The sequence below is a fragment of the Haematobia irritans genome, chromosome 1 (genome assembly GCF_050003625.1).
Source record: "Haematobia irritans isolate KBUSLIRL chromosome 1, ASM5000362v1, whole genome shotgun sequence".
NCBI lineage: Eukaryota > Metazoa > Arthropoda > Insecta > Diptera > Muscidae > Haematobia > Haematobia irritans.
In genome coordinates, this window is record NC_134397.1 from 280,323,971 (window position 1) to 280,340,627 (window position 16,657).

Consider the following 16,657-nt stretch of genomic DNA (forward strand, 5'->3'; position numbering starts at 1 on the left):
CTTAACGAATTAAAATAAATTAAAAAACAATTTCATATCGCTATCTTATATTCAAGGCAATCCAAATTTTTATCAGATAAACGCAATCTTGCCATTGCCCGGCAAAAACTTTCATTACCCGGTAATATGGTAGGTAGGCCTATTTAAAAATTAATAACCACTTATTAATTGACATCGCTCCGGATTACATTTACATACGCATGTCCTAGGAGGAAGGTACTTCTTCCCAGGCATACCTTCGGTCATGAAATAAGTTGTGCTTAATGCATATAATCTCCTATTATGTAATCCCTTATTCGTAGATTATCTCCGGATTACATTTACATACGCATCTCCTAGGAGGAAGGTACTTCTCCCCAGGCATACCTTCGGCCATGAAATAAGTAGTGCTTTTAATGCATATAATCACCTAATATGTAATCACTTATTCGTAGATTATCTTATCGTCTCAGACAACCAAATCTCGAAAATATTGACTTCTGTCGCCGAGTACAATGGATCAAAATATGACGAGTAATGCTGTAATATGAACACTACTTGTATAGCAACGAATATTTTAGAAATAAAAATGTAACAAATCATCTAAATAAGATTACATGCAAATTGCACAATTAAAATAGAAATAAATGTAAGTTGTTTAAAGGAATTGGATTCGTAAATTACGCAAATGACCGTTGAAGTCTAGTTAAACTGTATTTTGGAAGTGTATGTGAATAAAGCTAACAAAGCATTTATTTAAAACATAATATGGTAATGCCATCCATTTAAATTACCATTACATTACAATTATTTTTGAGTTTTTTAAGTAAATGCTCAATTATGTGAATACATTATACCTAATAATACAATCATTTATTCTATTTTATTAAATCGTTAACAGCCAACTGCATTACATTTTGAGAATAATAGAAAATATTTATATGTGCAAAATTATATCGCGACATTTTCCAACAAGGAATGGGCAAAAATTCATTAATAGAATATAGTTCAACAGCTAAATCAATTTCAGTTAACATACGAGTAAGAATTAAATCTTATTTTTTTTCCTGAGTGTGATTTTGCAGAAATTTTATTCACGAACCGATTTTATTATTCACGCACGCTCACGCACGAGAGTTGCTTCAGTTTTTATTCACGACTCACGTGAATCACGCTTGTCACGCGCACACCTCTAATAATAGATAACCTAACTACCCTGCCAACATTTTTGGAATTTGACGACACTTCTGGGAATCTCCACCACGTCGAAAACAATCGTATACGATATCAAAAACTCGTCGGAAAAGCGCCGTCACTATTGAGAAGTTGTTCCACGTAAAAGTTACCACAAAAAGGTTTCGCATGAGTGCAATTATTAGGTGTCTTTTTTAATCAATTTATAACGACGCCAACAGGAGCCCCTTCAAAGTGTTAGACAAGGTCCGCTAGAAAGGATCGTTTAGGTGAGTTTAAAAAGGGTCTAAAAAGTGAATTTTAGGGGAATTGAAAAGGAGTCGTTATGGTCAAGTAAAACGATTGTTTTGATTTTTATTAATTTGAATAAAAATAGATTTATTGCAATTTATACGAATAAACTCACATTGAACATAACGGTGTACCAGTACTTAAATTAAATATTATTTGTACTTCTAGATTTCTTCTAAATATGGGTATTAAGTTCAAGTTTAGCCGCTAAAATCAAAAGCAAATCAGTAAAAAATAATAAAGTTATAACTATTAGATGCAAATCTTATTATAACTTGATGGGGAACAGTCCAAAACAACTTTTCGTAAAGTTTATATTCTTTAAAATTGGTTATTAAAGAAAAGTCATTTGACAAAATGGCTAATGGCAGAACGGCTAAACTCGAACTTAATACTCACGTTAAGGCTGTAGCATATAATATGATAATGAGATTTTTTTTTAAATGTATATAATTTTTAAAAACGAATTTATCGTTGTATTGATGCTGCTAAATATACGAATCGAAATGGACCATGATTTGACGTTTTGAAAAATTTGCTTTAATTTTTGTTTTTACGGCTAATTAAGCGATCTCTCGCATGAAGAACATGCTGCTGACATACTCTGTTGATGTCCGTGATTGTACAATGTGTATATTTTAAGTTGCAGATATCTAAGTAAGAAAGCAAAACATTAGTACGTTTTTAAGTAAAAAGAGTAATCAACAAACCTTTAATTATTTTGAATGAAACGAAATTTTGTATACTTGGTTTAGTTGGCGTTCCACGCCATGTTAGATTTACTGCTAGTTTGTCGCTTATCACAGATTTAATTGCGGCTCGCATAAAGGAAGGCATATCACTTCCCCCAACACGTTGTATTAAATTTTTCTGAAAATGCATAAATATTAAATAAATTAATATTATCGCTACAAAAACTACACCTAAAAAGAGAATGTAGGTTTATAGTAGAAAAGTTTTACTAAAATATTTTAGCAATTCCACATGATATGATTAAACAAATTTAAATTTTTATACCCTGCGCCACACTGTGGAACAGGGTATTATAAGTTAGTGCATATGTTTGCAACACCCAGAAGGAGACGAGATAGACACATGGCGTCGTTGACAAAAATGCTTAGGGTGGGCTTCTGAGTCGATATAGCCATGTCCGTCTATCCGTGAACACATTTTTGTAATCAAAGGATTAGGTCGCAGTTTAAGCCCAATCGACTTCAAATTTGGCACAAGTATGTGTTTTTGGTCAGAATAGAACCCTATTGATTTTGGAAGGAATCGGTTCAGATTTAGATATAGCTCCCATATATATATTTCGCCCGATATGCACTTATACGGCCCTAGAAGCCAGAGTTTTACCCCAATTTGGTTGAAATTTTGCACTAGGAGTACAATCGGTAGTATAGTGAAATGTGCAAAATTTTATTGAAATCGGTTCAGATTTAGATATAGCTCCCATATATATATTTCGTCCGATATGAACTTATGCGGCTTAGAAGACAGAGTTTTACCCCAATTTGGTTGAAATTTTGCACTAGGAGTATAATTGGTAGTATAGTCTAGTGTGCCAATTTTTTTTTTTTTGAAATCGGTTCAGATTTAGATATAACTCCATATATATATATTTCGTCCGATATGAACTTATGCGGCTTAGAAGCCAGAGTTTTACCCCAATTTGGTTGAAATTTTGCACTAGGAGTACAATTGGTAGTATAGTCTAGTGTGCCAATTTTTTTTGAAATCGGTTCAGAGTTAGATATAACTCCCATATATATCTTTCGTCCCATATGAACTTATACGGCCATTAAAGCCAGTGTTTTACCCCAATTTGGTTGAAATTTGCACTAGGAGTACAATTGGTAGTATAGTCACGAGTGCAAAATTTGATTGAAATCGGTTCAGATTTAGATATAGCTCCCATATATATCATTCGCCCGATATGCATTTATACGGACCTAGAAGCCAGAGTTTTACCGCAATTTGGCTGAAATTTTGCACTAGGAGTACAATTAATAGTTAAGTCAAGTGTGCTAAATTTTATTGAAATCGGTTCAGATTTAGATATAGCTCCCATATATAGCTTTCACACGATTTGCAGTCATATGACAACAGAGACAATTTTTTTTCTCCGATTAATTTGAATTTTTGCACAGGGAGTAGAATTAGCTTTGTAACTATGTGTGCCAAATTTGACTGAAATCGGTTTGGATTTAGATATAGCTTCCATGTACATATATGTTTTTCTGATTTAGGTAAAAAGGGTCAAAATACCAACATTTTCGAGTTTAAGTTCGAGTTTAGCCGCTAAAATCGAAAACGAATCAGTAAATACAATGTAATATTAGAGAAAAGTAATCGATTTCAGTGGCTCAACTCAAACTTAATACTCACCTTAACACTGTGTTTTCTTTTGTTTTAGAAAATGTCATATTTCGAAGCAGAAATTGGAGTTTAAAATGCAAAATTTAAATTAAATTCCATAATTTTCAAAAATGTATGAACTCCTTTGTGCGAATGTGAAATGTAGTGCAATTGAGTACTTAATTTTTATTGAATTTTTTCTGATTTTTAGTTCATGCAATTCAATTAAGGAAAATTTTCCCTCATTTGGCGAAATGTAACTAAAATCAACAATTTTATGAATTAAATTTAAGTTAAATCTAATTCGTTGAAATTTTTTTGAAGGTACTACTTATTAAAAATAATTCTATTGAATCTTACCAATTGGGATTTAACGTCCTCATCTAAGAGAAGTTGGTCATCGAACTCTTTTAGTAGGTTTAACGAACAAATTGGAAGTGTCGGGAGGAGAGAGGTATCCGAGCTCCCAGGTTGGGACAATCGATTTTGCTTCACCTCATGCTTAAGAGCAATAATTTTCTCGGTTAAAACTCCAATTATTTTTCTATTTGTCTCTTCCAATTTTTTAAACTCTATTTTCATAGTCCGCATCTCATGTATTAATAGCTGTTGTGAGGTCTGGTCTTCCATTTCATCTAACACGATATCTAAAATCAGAATTTGTTTTTGAAATTATTAGTGAAACAATTTTGGAAGCAATTTGTGGTAAGCATGTTTATAAAAATTCAACTCAGCATCCAGTTTATAAAAAGTCATATATGAATCGAAACTCAATTGGAGTTTTAACTAAGATCATTATAGCATGACTTCTGTTGAGGAATCGGCTGTGAAAGGTGTATTTATGCATTTATTGGCAGTATTTAAAATCTATGCATACTTCAATCACAAAATGAAGGCTAACCTTTTGTCCGAAAAGGAATCAATTCTGCAAAAACTGAAAAAAGTTATTTCTTCTTGTTTCATAACCTGATTGGAATTGATCCAATGAAAACATTTATAATATTTAATTTTCGGAGTTATTAAAGAAAAGTACCTTTATTTAGAAATTTTCGTTTGTATATTATTTTCTATTTTCACCGTTAAGCTAGGTATTAAGTTCGAGTTTAGCCGCTAAACTCGAAAATATTCTATAAAAGCAGAATAAAAGCATAACTGTTTTTGTCAAATTTTATTAAAACATGGTAAGAAATAATCTAGAATAACAATTGAAAATGTTTATTTTTTCCAAAATGAATTATTAAAGAAAGGTAACCGTGGACAAATAGTGTTTTAGCGCGATAATTTGATCTCGGCCTTAAAGCCGAAATTAGTACTATTATACTATTGTTATTAATAATAATAATTATTTCTATCATATCTTACCATCGTTTCCGGAAGAGAGTGTAATGTACTCCGTTTCCATTTGATCGTCATTTATATCCCTATACCGACCTATACGAATGAAGAATATATATATATATTAAACGAAATGATTTGTTATGTTCAAGTAAATATAAGAAATCGTAATTTTTAAGTACTAATTGATCAATAAGCGGGTACACTGAAAGAAATGAAATTTTGATTGTCCTTTAGCGCTAAAGAAATGTCTTTTAAAGCAAATACAAAAAATTAGAAAGAACATGGCAAGTGACATCCTTGCCATAAATTCAGGTTTATTTGCACGCAAAAAATATTTTTCTGATCCAATCACGAAATTAATTGATCCCATTAATTTTTTAATTGAAATGTCTTCAATCACGAAAATGATAGTATCAATCACAGTTTTAATTGGGCATAGAAAAATTCTTGATTAAAAAATCATTAGCAAAATTCAATTAATTTTTTAATTGATTCAATTAAAAATTTAATTGATGTTGACTGAAAAACACAATTAATTTTTAAATTTAAAAAGGTTACTATTGTTAATTACATTTTGAATTAGCTTAGAGTTTTTATTCGGTTTAATAATTGATTGTTTGAAGTATATTTTTAATTAAAAATTAAAAAAAATCATCACTTTTTAACATACTTAGTCTTCCAAACTTGATTACAAAATTAATTGTATCAATTAATTTTTTTAATTAAAAAAATTTCAATTATTGACTTAATTAACTTAATGTTAATATCTTGATTAAAAAGTTAATTGTATCGATTAATTTATTAATTGAAAAAATTTTCAACTTCAATTAAGTTTTTAATTGGAAATATTTTGGTGATATTTTTTTCTGTGTGGTAACAAAAAAATGCATTATAACAAAGGCGAATTTCGTTAGGCTATACTTTTTTCTAGAGGAAAGAGTTTTTTTGTGTGTTCTGTGCTTCGGTTTCGCAGTAAAATTACATTGATATCGTGAAAGTCGATGAGTTTATTTCAATCTTTTAATTTTTTGGAGTTACGCGGTGAAATTGGAAAACAAAAAAGTAAAATTACATTTCTTAAAATATGTCCTTCGTTTTGTTGACCTGTTGTTCTAATTTAATTTATTATTATTTCGGCTTGAGGTCCTTTTAATAAAAAATCCTTTTTACGATTTTTGATTACTTGTTAACTTTATTCTCCAATATTTCGACTAACATCGTTAGTCATCGACGGGGATCTACATAAATAACAAATATTAATACACAATGTACGAGTAACACAAACAATTTATAAAGGGTGATTCTTTTGAGGTTAGGATTTTCATGCATTAGTATTTGACAGATCACGTGGGATTTCAGACATGGTGTCAAAGAGAAAGATGCTCAGTATGCTTTGACATTTCATCATGAATAGACTTACTAACGAGCAACGCTTGCAAATCATTGAATTTTATTACCAAAATCAGTGGCAGAAAATCCGCTTTTTTATCGACAAATTTTGTTCAGCGATGAGGCTCATTTCTGGTTGAATGGCTACGTAAATAAGCAAAATTGCCGCATTTGGAGTGAAGAGCAACCAGAAGCCGTTCAAGAACTGCCCATGCATCCCGAAAAATGCACTGTTTGGTGTGGTTTGTACGCTGGTGGAATCATTGGACCGTATTTTTTCAAAGATGCTGTTGGACGCAACGTTACGGTGAATGGCGATCGCTATCGTTGGATGCTAACAAACTTATTGTTGCCAAAAATGGAAGAACTGAACTTGGTTGACATGTGGTTTCAACAAGATGGCGCTACATGCCACACAGCTCGCGATTCTATGGCCATTTTGAGGGAAAACTTCGGAGAACAATTCATCTCAAGAAATGGACCGGTAAGTTGGCCACCAAGATCATGCGATTTGACGCCTTTAGACTATTTTTTGTGGGGCTACGTCAAGTCTAAAGTCTACAGAAATAAGCCAGCAACTATTCCAGCTTTGGAAGACAACATTTCCGAAGAAATTCGGGCTATTCCGGCCGAAATGCTCGAAAAAGTTGCCCAAAATTGGACTTTCCGAATGGACCACCTAAGACGCAGCCGCGGTCAACATTTAAATGAAATTATCTTCAAAAAGTAAATGTCATGGACCAATCTAACGTTTCAAATAAAGAACCGATGAGATTTTGCAAATTTTATGAGTTTTTTTTTTTTTTTTAAGTTATCAAGCTCTTAACAAATCACCCTTTATAAAATTCAGGAAAAATATTCAGTTGGGCTTTCGCTTTTCCAAATCCGAATTACCGGGCCTCACGCTTGACACCTGCCATCAGATTTTGTACAGCCACCTTGTCCACCTTCTTCCCTCAGAAAGCCAGTTTGCCTGGAACTGCTGCTCTTCCTTAGCAGTGTTTTAGGCTTCTTTAGGTTCCGCTTGACAATAGCCCAGTATTTCTCAAATGGGCGGAGCTCTGGCGTGTTGGGAGGGTTCTTGTCCTTGGGAACCACCTGCACGTTGTTGGCGGCGTACCACTCCATGGCCTTTTTACCGTAATGGCAAGATGCCAAATCCGGCCAAAACAGTACGGAACAACCGTGTTTCTTCAGGAAAGGCAGCAGACGTTTATTCAAACACTCTTTCACGTAAATTTCTTGGTTGACAGTCCCGGAAGCTATGAAAATGCTGCTTTTCAAGCCACAGGTACAGATGGCTTGCCAAACCAGATATTTCTTTGCGAACTTTGACAGTTGTATGTGCTTGATAATATTTGCTACCTTTCCCCTTCCTTTTGCCGTATAAACTCCTGTCCCGGAAGCTGCTTGTAGTCGGCTTTGACGTAGGTTTCGTCGTCCATTACCACGCAGTCAAACTTCGTCAGCATCGTCGTGTACAGCCTCCGCGATCGCGCTTTGGCCGTCGTATTTTGTTTATCATCGCAATTTGGAGTCACTATCTTCTTGTAAGTCGATAGTCCGGCTCGTCATCACTCTCGCATTGCAAACTATCTTCTTGATACATCGGTGAGACAGTACAAACTTCGTTCTCCAAATTGTCTTTTATTTCGTCGTCACAAACACCGTATTGGATATTATCATCCTCAGGCGTACCGCTGGTACGAACTTTTTTCGCAGATCTAATGTGTGCGGAATTCGATGTTGAGCATCCATACAAATTGTCCAACAACCGCTTCGCTTCCCGCTTTGCTCTAATTTGAATGGCTTTGTTGGAAGTAGAGCTCATTTTATCAACTTTCTGCAACTAATTTAATAAAAAGCAATGACATTTATTTAGTACTCTAGTACTGGGTCTTTATTATGGACATTTGAGGCGATACATTTACTATAAAGATTTTCAGCTGAATCGGATAGAAGATGTCCCTTCATTAAGATGGTTTCTTCAAATGTTAAAGAATATTCTTTGTTTAATTTCTAGAGTGAATATTAAATTTTTGTCGGCGTAAGGAAAATTACCTTAACTAATTTCTTTTAAATTATCCAGTGACAAATTATTGATCGAAATTGGTCATTTTAACCAGTATTTATGGAGGCTATATAAAAACAAGTATGTACGGCCGAAAGTTCGGCCAGGAATCTTATGTACCCTCCACCATGGATTGCATAGAAACTTGTACTAAAGACTGCCATCCACAATCGAACCGTCGTCTAAATTGTGAGTTAGGCCAACCGCGGTAAACAAAAAAGGCCGATTATATACGTTTATAATTCAGTTTGACACAATTTTCTATTGAAATAAAATTTTGACAAAATTTTCGATAGCAAAATTCTCTATAGAAAAAAAAAATGTTCATAAAATTTTCTATAGAAATAAAATTTTGACAAAATTTTCTATAGAAATAAAATTTTGATAAAATTTGTTATAGAAATAAAGTGTTGACAAAATTTTCTATAGAAATAACATTTTGACAAAATTTTCTATAGAAATAACATATTGACAAAATTTACTACACAGAAAAAAAGTGAGCTCTTTTATAGGAAGAATGAACTACCTCGCACGAAAATTGAACTAAATTTTACTCCACTTTTTGAAATTTCCACAAAGCGTTGTTAAAACCAGGAAATTTTAATGGCCTGTTGTACTTTTTAACTGCAATTGACGAAATTACATCCTCTCATAGAAGAAAAAATTAACTAAAAGTAAAGTACCAAATTTCAGCCGGATCGGATGAAATTTGCTTCTCGTAGAGGCTCCGAAAGCCAAATTTAGGGATCCGTTTGTATGTGGGCTATACGTAAACGTGGTGCGATATGGCCCATTTTCAATAACATCCGACCTACATCAATAACAACTACTTGTGCCAAGTTTCAAGTCGATAGCTTGTTTCGTTCGGAAGTTAGCGTGATTTCAACAGACGGACGGACATGATCAGATCGACTCAGAATTTCTTAGAGCAATATTTCGATGTGTTACAAACGGAATGACAAAGGTAATGTACCCCCATCCTATGGTGGAGGGTATAATAAATACTTAGGTCCAGTTTCTCAATGTCTTATTATTATTTATCGTGTCGATAAAATCCCATACAAAAAAAATAGTAACCAGTGGTCTATCTTCCGATTAAATATTAATCGGAGGATGAGAATCTTGTCGTTAATAAATAAATTGTGGACATGTCTGTTGAAAACGACTGTTTCTATTTAAAATGTGATTTTTACCCATCTGTGTTGTTGTTGTAGCCCTTTGGAGTTGGAATTCCCGTGTTTATAGGGAAATAGGCATACTCCAAATCCCATTTGGAGTATTTGGAGTATCTGTGTTGATTTAAACAACTGACGTACGTTTCGTGTTTTGTTTCACTGGCGGTGTTGCCCAAAGATTATCTATTTCCCAAGATGTACATATCGCTTGTTCTTTCTTGCCGATAGGTGGATGAGTTCATGTTCAAACCAAAGACAATCAAAGAGGAAGACATGAATTGGGCTTTGATAGTGTTAGTGACAAGAACCAGAGATTAGCCCCATACTTGTAGGAGAAGCACTTCGAACTTACTGGTTTGATGTAGACAATTTTTATTTTGCTATTTTCTCGAAAGTTCCCGAAAATTTCTCTGTTGATAGCACTAAATTATTAATAAAATGTTTCATAAAGTGTTTTGGTTCTTTTAAAAGTTAAAAAAATTGCTAAAATAAGCGAATTAGATTTTGTTACGAATGCAAAATTAAAAGAGAAACCGAAAAAAAGTTGTAACTACTTATCGAACATGTATGGGGCTAATCTCTGGTTTTTGAGAAAAAAGAATAACAACATGCCCATTTCACGTCTTCTTCTTTGATTATGTTTGGTTCAAACATGTATGAAAGTATTTATTTGGATTTCGGTATGATATTTACGAAAGAAAGGAGGAAGCAAAAGTTATGAAAATTTGTCGATGGTTAAATTTAATAGGTAGGTCTGTTCCCCAATGTATGCGGTTAAAATGTTGGTCAATTGAAAGTTGGTGTGGAAGGAAATTTTCCCATCAATTATGTACAGGTAAGTTGACACCAAGGCTTAGAAGAAATTTTATCTAACAAGCTTCCATTTCTTTCATTAGGTTCACTAAATGCTTTATTAAATAATGGCAGTGCCTTAAATATTATGCAAAGCACAAATCGACATTCAGCTGAAATCTTAAGTGTTCCAAATGACTTTGAACCCGAAATGGGACCAAGTACTTCAATGGCTACAGGTCAAACTACAGCAGCCCAAGAGCAACAACATCATTTATCAGCTGCTAACATTAGTCAAAACACTTCGCCGCAACAAAATCAATCTCAGTAGGCATCAAACACTGCGGCATCAACACCGCGCCATAATGTTTTGTGTGTGCAACAGAACATCCCACCTTCTTTGCCTTGGGGCTATTTGGCTTTGTACCCATACAAACCACGAAAGAACGATGAATTGGAATTGAAAAAAGGTTGTGTTTATATGGTAACTGAAAGATGTTTGGATGGCTGCTTTAAAGGCAAGAATTGGAAAGATGTGAGTGGAATATTTCCGGGAAACTATGTGACACCCTTAAGAGCCAGGGATCAACAGCAACTAATGCATAGTTGGAAGTTAATTCCACCTGCAAATTGTGCCACCATATCGAGCGATATGCAGATGAGTAATCACACATTTAGCGGTAATCCAACACTACAACAACAATCAAATTATTCATCTTCAATGCGTCACGATTTGGAGAATATAAACGCCCGTCTTACCTTGGCAAATTTAACACCTCCCCAAGCATTGCCGCCTGATCTACCACCACATCATATGGGGGCAAGCACTGGAAATTCAAACATTCTACAACAAAATTTGTCTTCAAAGGAAACACGGATAAAGAAGCCCTCAAAGAGAAGCCAACAACTACAGGTTGTATTTCATCCTCATCATCATCATCGACATCAACATCATCCGCTTCGGCGGGATTGGAAAAAACTTTTAAACGCACATAAAATCAAGATCAAACTCGCCAGGGGCAGCAATAGTGGCTGCTTCAGCATTCCACAGCAAACACAAGTAAACCTACGCAGCAGCAACACCAACAATCACAAAGCGGAACACAACAACTCACATCAACAATTACTCCAGTGCATGTTAGGTAACTTTCTCTACCCATATAAAGTTAATATTACAATCTTTAATTTTTCTTTTTGTTACATCTCCAGGTCCGGCTCTTGTCCCAGTCAAATTTTGCAAAACACCCCCAATGATCGCAACCGTATTCATAATGAAAATAAAGATGAATCATCTATAGCTAAAGTCCAACACCAGCAGCCACCGCAAGCGGGCTACGGTTCTCAACGCATAAAAACTGCAAAAGAAAGACCATCTTTAGAAAAGTAAATGTAAAAATATTTTGATTTTATAAACTAATTTTTTTTGCTTTTAACAGTTCACGACTTCAATTGATTCTACATTACGCACTATTTATGCTAATCACATACAACAGCAATCGAATGTTATGCCTAACAAATGTGGCCAACAATTGCAACAAACAATCCCCCAGCGGCTACGGTCATACATCGTAACTCTCACTCTTTGGATGCCTCGAATCTTTCGCAAATCCTATTTTTATTTACTTTGTTCAAGTATGCATTTGATGGCATAGCCTAGTAAAAAAAGGGCACAATATAATTGTATAATTGATCGAATATAATTGGCGTATTAGATCCAACCAGGCTAATGAATAGTTTTATGTTGGTTTCTTGCTTCATTGCTTATTTTGATAGATTAATTTTGGCGGAATTGAAAACTTGAACTTTAATGCATAATAATAATAATAAATTATATAGACTTTAGTTATTCGTTTATTAATCGAAATGCTTCCTTAATTATACACTTAATATTTTCTATACTTTTTAAGTTGATATATCTCTGTTAAATTATATATAATGTACTTTACACACACACACCTTACCTAAATACGAATCCCAATGTTGATGCTAAATTCGACCTTAATACACACCTTAAGTCTTTACAAAATCTAAATGAAAAACATCGTACTTACCAATTGTGTAAAATTAACGGCTTTCGAATTTAATATTTTAATAAAGTTATGACAACAAGGAAATTGCGCTAAAATATGCTTTAGTTTGGATGAAGCGAACAACTTAATCTGTAATATAAGAAAACAATTTGTTAAAAACTTTCTCAAATTAAGTTATAACAGCAAGCAAAATTTTTGCAAACATTTTGTTGGCTAGTCGCATTCAGAGTATTTTAATTATATTAGAGAACTGCAATATAGTTAGTTTTTAGGTTTTTAAACATTTTAAAAACTAGAAATTTTGTCCATCTATTGACTTTATTAACAACAACGAAAGCCCTAAAACGAAAAGGGTTTAACACATGCTCTAAGTAAAACAAAATTACTATTAATTTACAAAATTTTAGGTTATAGGTCCTTTTCTATGGGACTATTAAAAAAGGTTGGTGAGGGATCAGGTATGTTATGATAAACTGATATCTTTTAAATTTTATCATGGCTAGTATTAAGTGTGATTACTACAACTTGTTATGGGTCAAGTCAAATGTAAATGAAATTAACCTTAGGTCCTTACTGCCACACCATTGACCAAACCTCCAACAAAAGAGAGACTGAATTTACTATGCTACCTATAAGGCAATTGGCCGGTCAGTGGTAAACTATACAGCGCCAGTGTGGACACCGCAAACTAGTGATACGCAGTGGAATAACATAAAAACCTGCCAGAACGCTGGCAGGTTTTCTTTTCTCTTGTCCTGATAAACCAACCCGACTTACCGCCAGATCGCTCTGGACGCATCCACCTTAGTCACAGAGCTCCTTGATCTGGCTACAAGCTGATGTACCAAAGCGTATTACATGAAATTGATGAAATAACAACAACAAGAAATATGCAAACTTTTTAATTTGTGTTAACTTATAAAACAAGGGAAAGTATTGGATGTGTATCAGTTCATGTTATAAGCTGTATTTTTAGTCTTTTACTTTTTATAACTTTTGTTTCCATGAACAATTGGCACTTAATAAAATACCTTTCAACACAATACGGTGAAAAGGTAAATTCCATCTGGAAGATATTTCTTTTAATTTTATTCTTTGGAACACGCACACCACAAATTTTGTAATTTTAGTTTAAAATATCACCAGATTGCTTTCTTTGCTTATACTTGTATAAAATAAACACTTCAATATTCACAATATACTTACAGTTAGTTTTGGTTTATAAAATAAATCGTTTATAAAAGAAATCGTGCACTATGAAATCGAAACACTAACCAAATACTTTATTACATTAATGGGAACATAACAGTTACTGGAATGACAGTGCTGAAAACATACATACATGAGTCGCCATTACGATTGTAAACATTTTGTTTTTGTAATTTTCGAATTATCGCGAATTATCTTGACAAACGTTTCTGTTGGGCGTCCGTGAAAAGGATAGCGATGAAAACAAACCTTGAAATGCTGGCAGGGTAATAGATGGCCCGTCGCTCTCAGACCAGAAAATGTTGAAGAAGCCCAAATGAATTTTCGAAATTAAATTTTGTAGTTTCGCAGTTTTAGTCGTTTTTTTTGTTTTTTTGTTCAACTATAAACTGTTGAATATATAATTTGATTATAAATCATCTCCAGTATCAAAAATGTTCAAATTGTGGATATAATAGGAAAAATGTAAAATCGAATCTCAGAGAGAATTTATTTTTTTTTTTTGGTGTTTGTTTTATTGGCGATGTTTTTCACATCAAAAGCCAGGGTATAATCGAGCGATGTATCCACAAACAAGGCCTACATCTATTGTTGACTTCGAGGAGATCTTATGTAGATCTGTTGTAGAACGATGACAGCCGTTGATTCTCCAAAAACCAGGGCTGGGTGTGAGTGATGGTGTGGTGTGTTGATCTTGATGTTCCAGTACAAAGATGATAGTCATATATGAGTCTATGTGTTTCAAATAAAGAGTGTGTGTATTTTCTCGGCAAAAGGACGTCTTTCTTCGCTCTATATTAACGATATCACAGGAATGAAATTGCAAAGTATAATTAAAAATAAAAATAAATCAATAAATATCACAGCAAAAAATATATATCACAGATTGTTTCAGGTGAATCGATTGCCCAAAAAGGCCTTATATTTATATAGGTACTTTTGTTTCATTTATAAATCTCGTAAGCTCCATATAGAGCTTTATGTCTTTAGTGGCGAGAATATCGACAATATTTTGGTACTTGTTGAAGAAATCGAACTTTCCTCTTGTCAAATCAAATTTGGCGCATTCAAAAATCGTGTGGTGTGCTGACTCAGGCACCCAACAACGATCACATATGGGTGTTGAGACAGCCCCAATCTTGTGTAGAAACGGTTTATCGTACAGATGTCCAGTAAACAAACGATTTAGTATTTTGGCATTTTTAGAATCAGATAGCATATTACCAGAAAGGGGTTTTTGTAAAACATTAGGGCACAATTTAAAAAAGGTTTTACCTTTGTTATTGCAAATATTTTGGTATTCTCTATTCCATTCATTCCATAGACAGATTTCAATTTTCCTTATGGCCTCCTCTGGAGTAAGATCAGCCCTAATGGGAGCTCCCACTTCCCTGGCCAGTTTAGCTATATCATCCGCCACCTCATTGATTTTGATACCACTATGACCCGGTATCCATACTATTTGGCATTTTTTAATATTGGAATTTACTACTTTCTCATGGAAGCTGGCAGCAATATAGTTGTTTGTCTTTACACTTGCAATAATCTTGCAGGCCGCAAGGCTATCAGTGAAAAAGACACATTTCTCAGACTCATCCTCTATAGCAATTTCCAAGGCCTTGACTAAGGCCCAAGTTCCCCAAAAGTAGAAGACATTGAGGTATCAATTTTGAAATGGAATTTTTGGTCATAGTTCACATTTAGGACACCACAGCCAGTTGAGGAGCTTCCCACTGACGCATCCGTTGCGTATATGTCATAGTCATCAGCTTTGTAGTCAGCTATTTCTTTATTATATATTACTTTTAGGGCTTCAATTGGCGTGTCTTTTTTACTCCCAGATAATAGGTTGAATCTTACTGAAATGATATTAGAAAAAATGGGGTTAGAGACATGTTTAATGTTGTCAAATATGTTTTTGAAATCATAGTATACTTTACTATAACTAGATTTCACTTTCGGATTGTCAGATATAGTGTCATATAAATTCCAGTTGTTATATTGTATTTTGATTAATTCCTTGGCTGTGAGTAACCTCGCCCTATATGAAGGGGGCAATTCATGCGCAAGGGCATATACCACATGATTTGGGGTTGAAAAAGAGACCCCAAGACATCTTCTCAGCATTTTATTTTGCATACTTTCTATTTTCTTGTTAACGTATTTAGGCGCATGGGCAGTGGTTGTCCTGGAGTATTCAATCTTGGATCGTACTACAGATTTATAAATGTTGAGGGCATAGTTAGGATGTAATCCACCACGGATCGAGGTCACACATTTTAAAAGATTGATTCTATTACCGGTCTCCTTAGCTATTGCATCATAGTGATCTTTCAAGTTAAGAGAGCTGGTAATTACTCTACCAAGAAATTTCAGTTTCTTGGTTTGCTTTATGATATTATCTCCAATCTCGAGGCCAATGATTCTGGTGTTATTTCTTGAAAAGCACAGGGTTTTACATTTCAGAGGGTTGAAATCTAGATTAAGTTTCTTACATTCATCTGAGAAAAGAGCTGTTTTGGAGAAAAGGTTTCTTTTGGCTTTTTCAAAACATTTATCAAAGGACATGATTATAAAGTCATCGGCATATTGAAAAATGAGCGTCTTTTCATCCTCAATTGCATGAAGCGCCGCCGTGTAAATGTTGAAAAGGATAGGCGAAAGACAACTGCCCTGAGGCAGGCCGTCTTTGACCACAACCTCCGCCTTGCCTAAGGTCAGAATTCTTTCCGACAAGAAGTTTCGGATCCAATTACAGTAATTACTGTCAATTCCAGATTCAACTAACATCTCATGTAGTATATTTACACGCACAGCGTTATACGCATCAC

The 16,657-nt window shown here is 34.0% G+C and overlaps 3 protein-coding genes across 7 annotated transcripts; 2 read left to right on the plus strand and 1 right to left on the minus strand.

Moving 5' to 3' along the window:
• Window positions 1-1,515: 1,515 nt before the first annotated feature.
• Window positions 1,516-14,092, minus strand: LOC142227276 (uncharacterized). Of its 4 annotated transcripts, none has more exons than XM_075297731.1 (6): window positions 13,960-14,092; window positions 12,639-12,746; window positions 5,185-5,253; window positions 4,183-4,469; window positions 2,175-2,334; window positions 1,516-2,117 (listed from the first exon to the last, which is right to left on the minus strand). In XM_075297731.1, exons 3-6 carry the CDS (start codon window positions 5,222-5,224, stop codon window positions 2,005-2,007), a joined length of 600 nt encoding a protein of 199 aa, XP_075153846.1. In that variant the 5' UTR covers window positions 5,225-5,253; window positions 12,639-12,746; window positions 13,960-14,092; the 3' UTR covers window positions 1,516-2,004. The 4 variants fall into 4 exon arrangements, with proteins under 4 accessions (XP_075153846.1, XP_075153852.1, XP_075153859.1 ...); XM_075297737.1 differs by lacking the exon at window positions 13,960-14,092 and adding an exon at window positions 13,824-13,871; XM_075297744.1 differs by lacking the exon at window positions 5,185-5,253.
• Window positions 10,433-10,918, plus strand: LOC142227302 (uncharacterized). Its single transcript, XM_075297763.1, has 3 exons — window positions 10,433-10,475; window positions 10,544-10,630; window positions 10,692-10,918. Exons 1-3 carry the CDS (start codon window positions 10,433-10,435, stop codon window positions 10,916-10,918), a joined length of 357 nt encoding a protein of 118 aa, XP_075153878.1.
• Window positions 11,069-12,701, plus strand: LOC142227268 (uncharacterized). 2 transcript variants are annotated; one of them, XR_012719813.1, is made up of 3 exons: window positions 11,069-11,729; window positions 11,797-11,970; window positions 12,024-12,701. XR_012719813.1 is itself a non-coding variant. In XM_075297715.1 (2 exons), exons 1-2 carry the CDS (start codon window positions 11,069-11,071, stop codon window positions 11,883-11,885), a joined length of 750 nt encoding a protein of 249 aa, XP_075153830.1. In that variant the 3' UTR covers window positions 11,886-12,701. The 2 variants fall into 2 exon arrangements, 1 of the variants encoding a protein (XP_075153830.1); XM_075297715.1 differs by having other exon boundaries at window positions 11,797-12,701.
• Window positions 14,093-16,657: the final 2,565 nt, after the last annotated feature.

Bases quoted from the DNA above. Each gene is read 5' to 3' on its own strand.
- LOC142227276 (XM_075297731.1), bottom strand. From the start codon at position 5,224: ATGGAAACGGAGTACATTACACTCTCTTCCGGAAACGATG. The intron at 4,470-5,184 runs GTAAGATATGAT...TTCTGATTTTAG, and splicing joins ACTCTCTTCCGGAAACGATG to ATATCGTGTTAGATGAAATG. The intron at 2,335-4,182 runs GTAAGATTCAAT...ATGCATTTTCAG, and splicing joins AGGACGTTAAATCCCAATTG to AAAAATTTAATACAACGTGT.
- LOC142227302 (XM_075297763.1), top strand. From the start codon at position 10,433: ATGTTTGGTTCAAACATGTATGAAAGTATTTATTTGGATTTCG. The intron at 10,476-10,543 runs GTATGATATTTA...TAAATTTAATAG, and splicing joins AAGTATTTATTTGGATTTCG to GTAGGTCTGTTCCCCAATGT. The intron at 10,631-10,691 runs GTAAGTTGACAC...TTCTTTCATTAG, and splicing joins TTCCCATCAATTATGTACAG to GTTCACTAAATGCTTTATTA.
- LOC142227268 (XM_075297715.1), top strand. From the start codon at position 11,069: ATGGTAACTGAAAGATGTTTGGATGGCTGCTTTAAAGGCAAGAATTGG. The intron at 11,730-11,796 runs GTAACTTTCTCT...TTACATCTCCAG, and splicing joins ATTACTCCAGTGCATGTTAG to GTCCGGCTCTTGTCCCAGTC.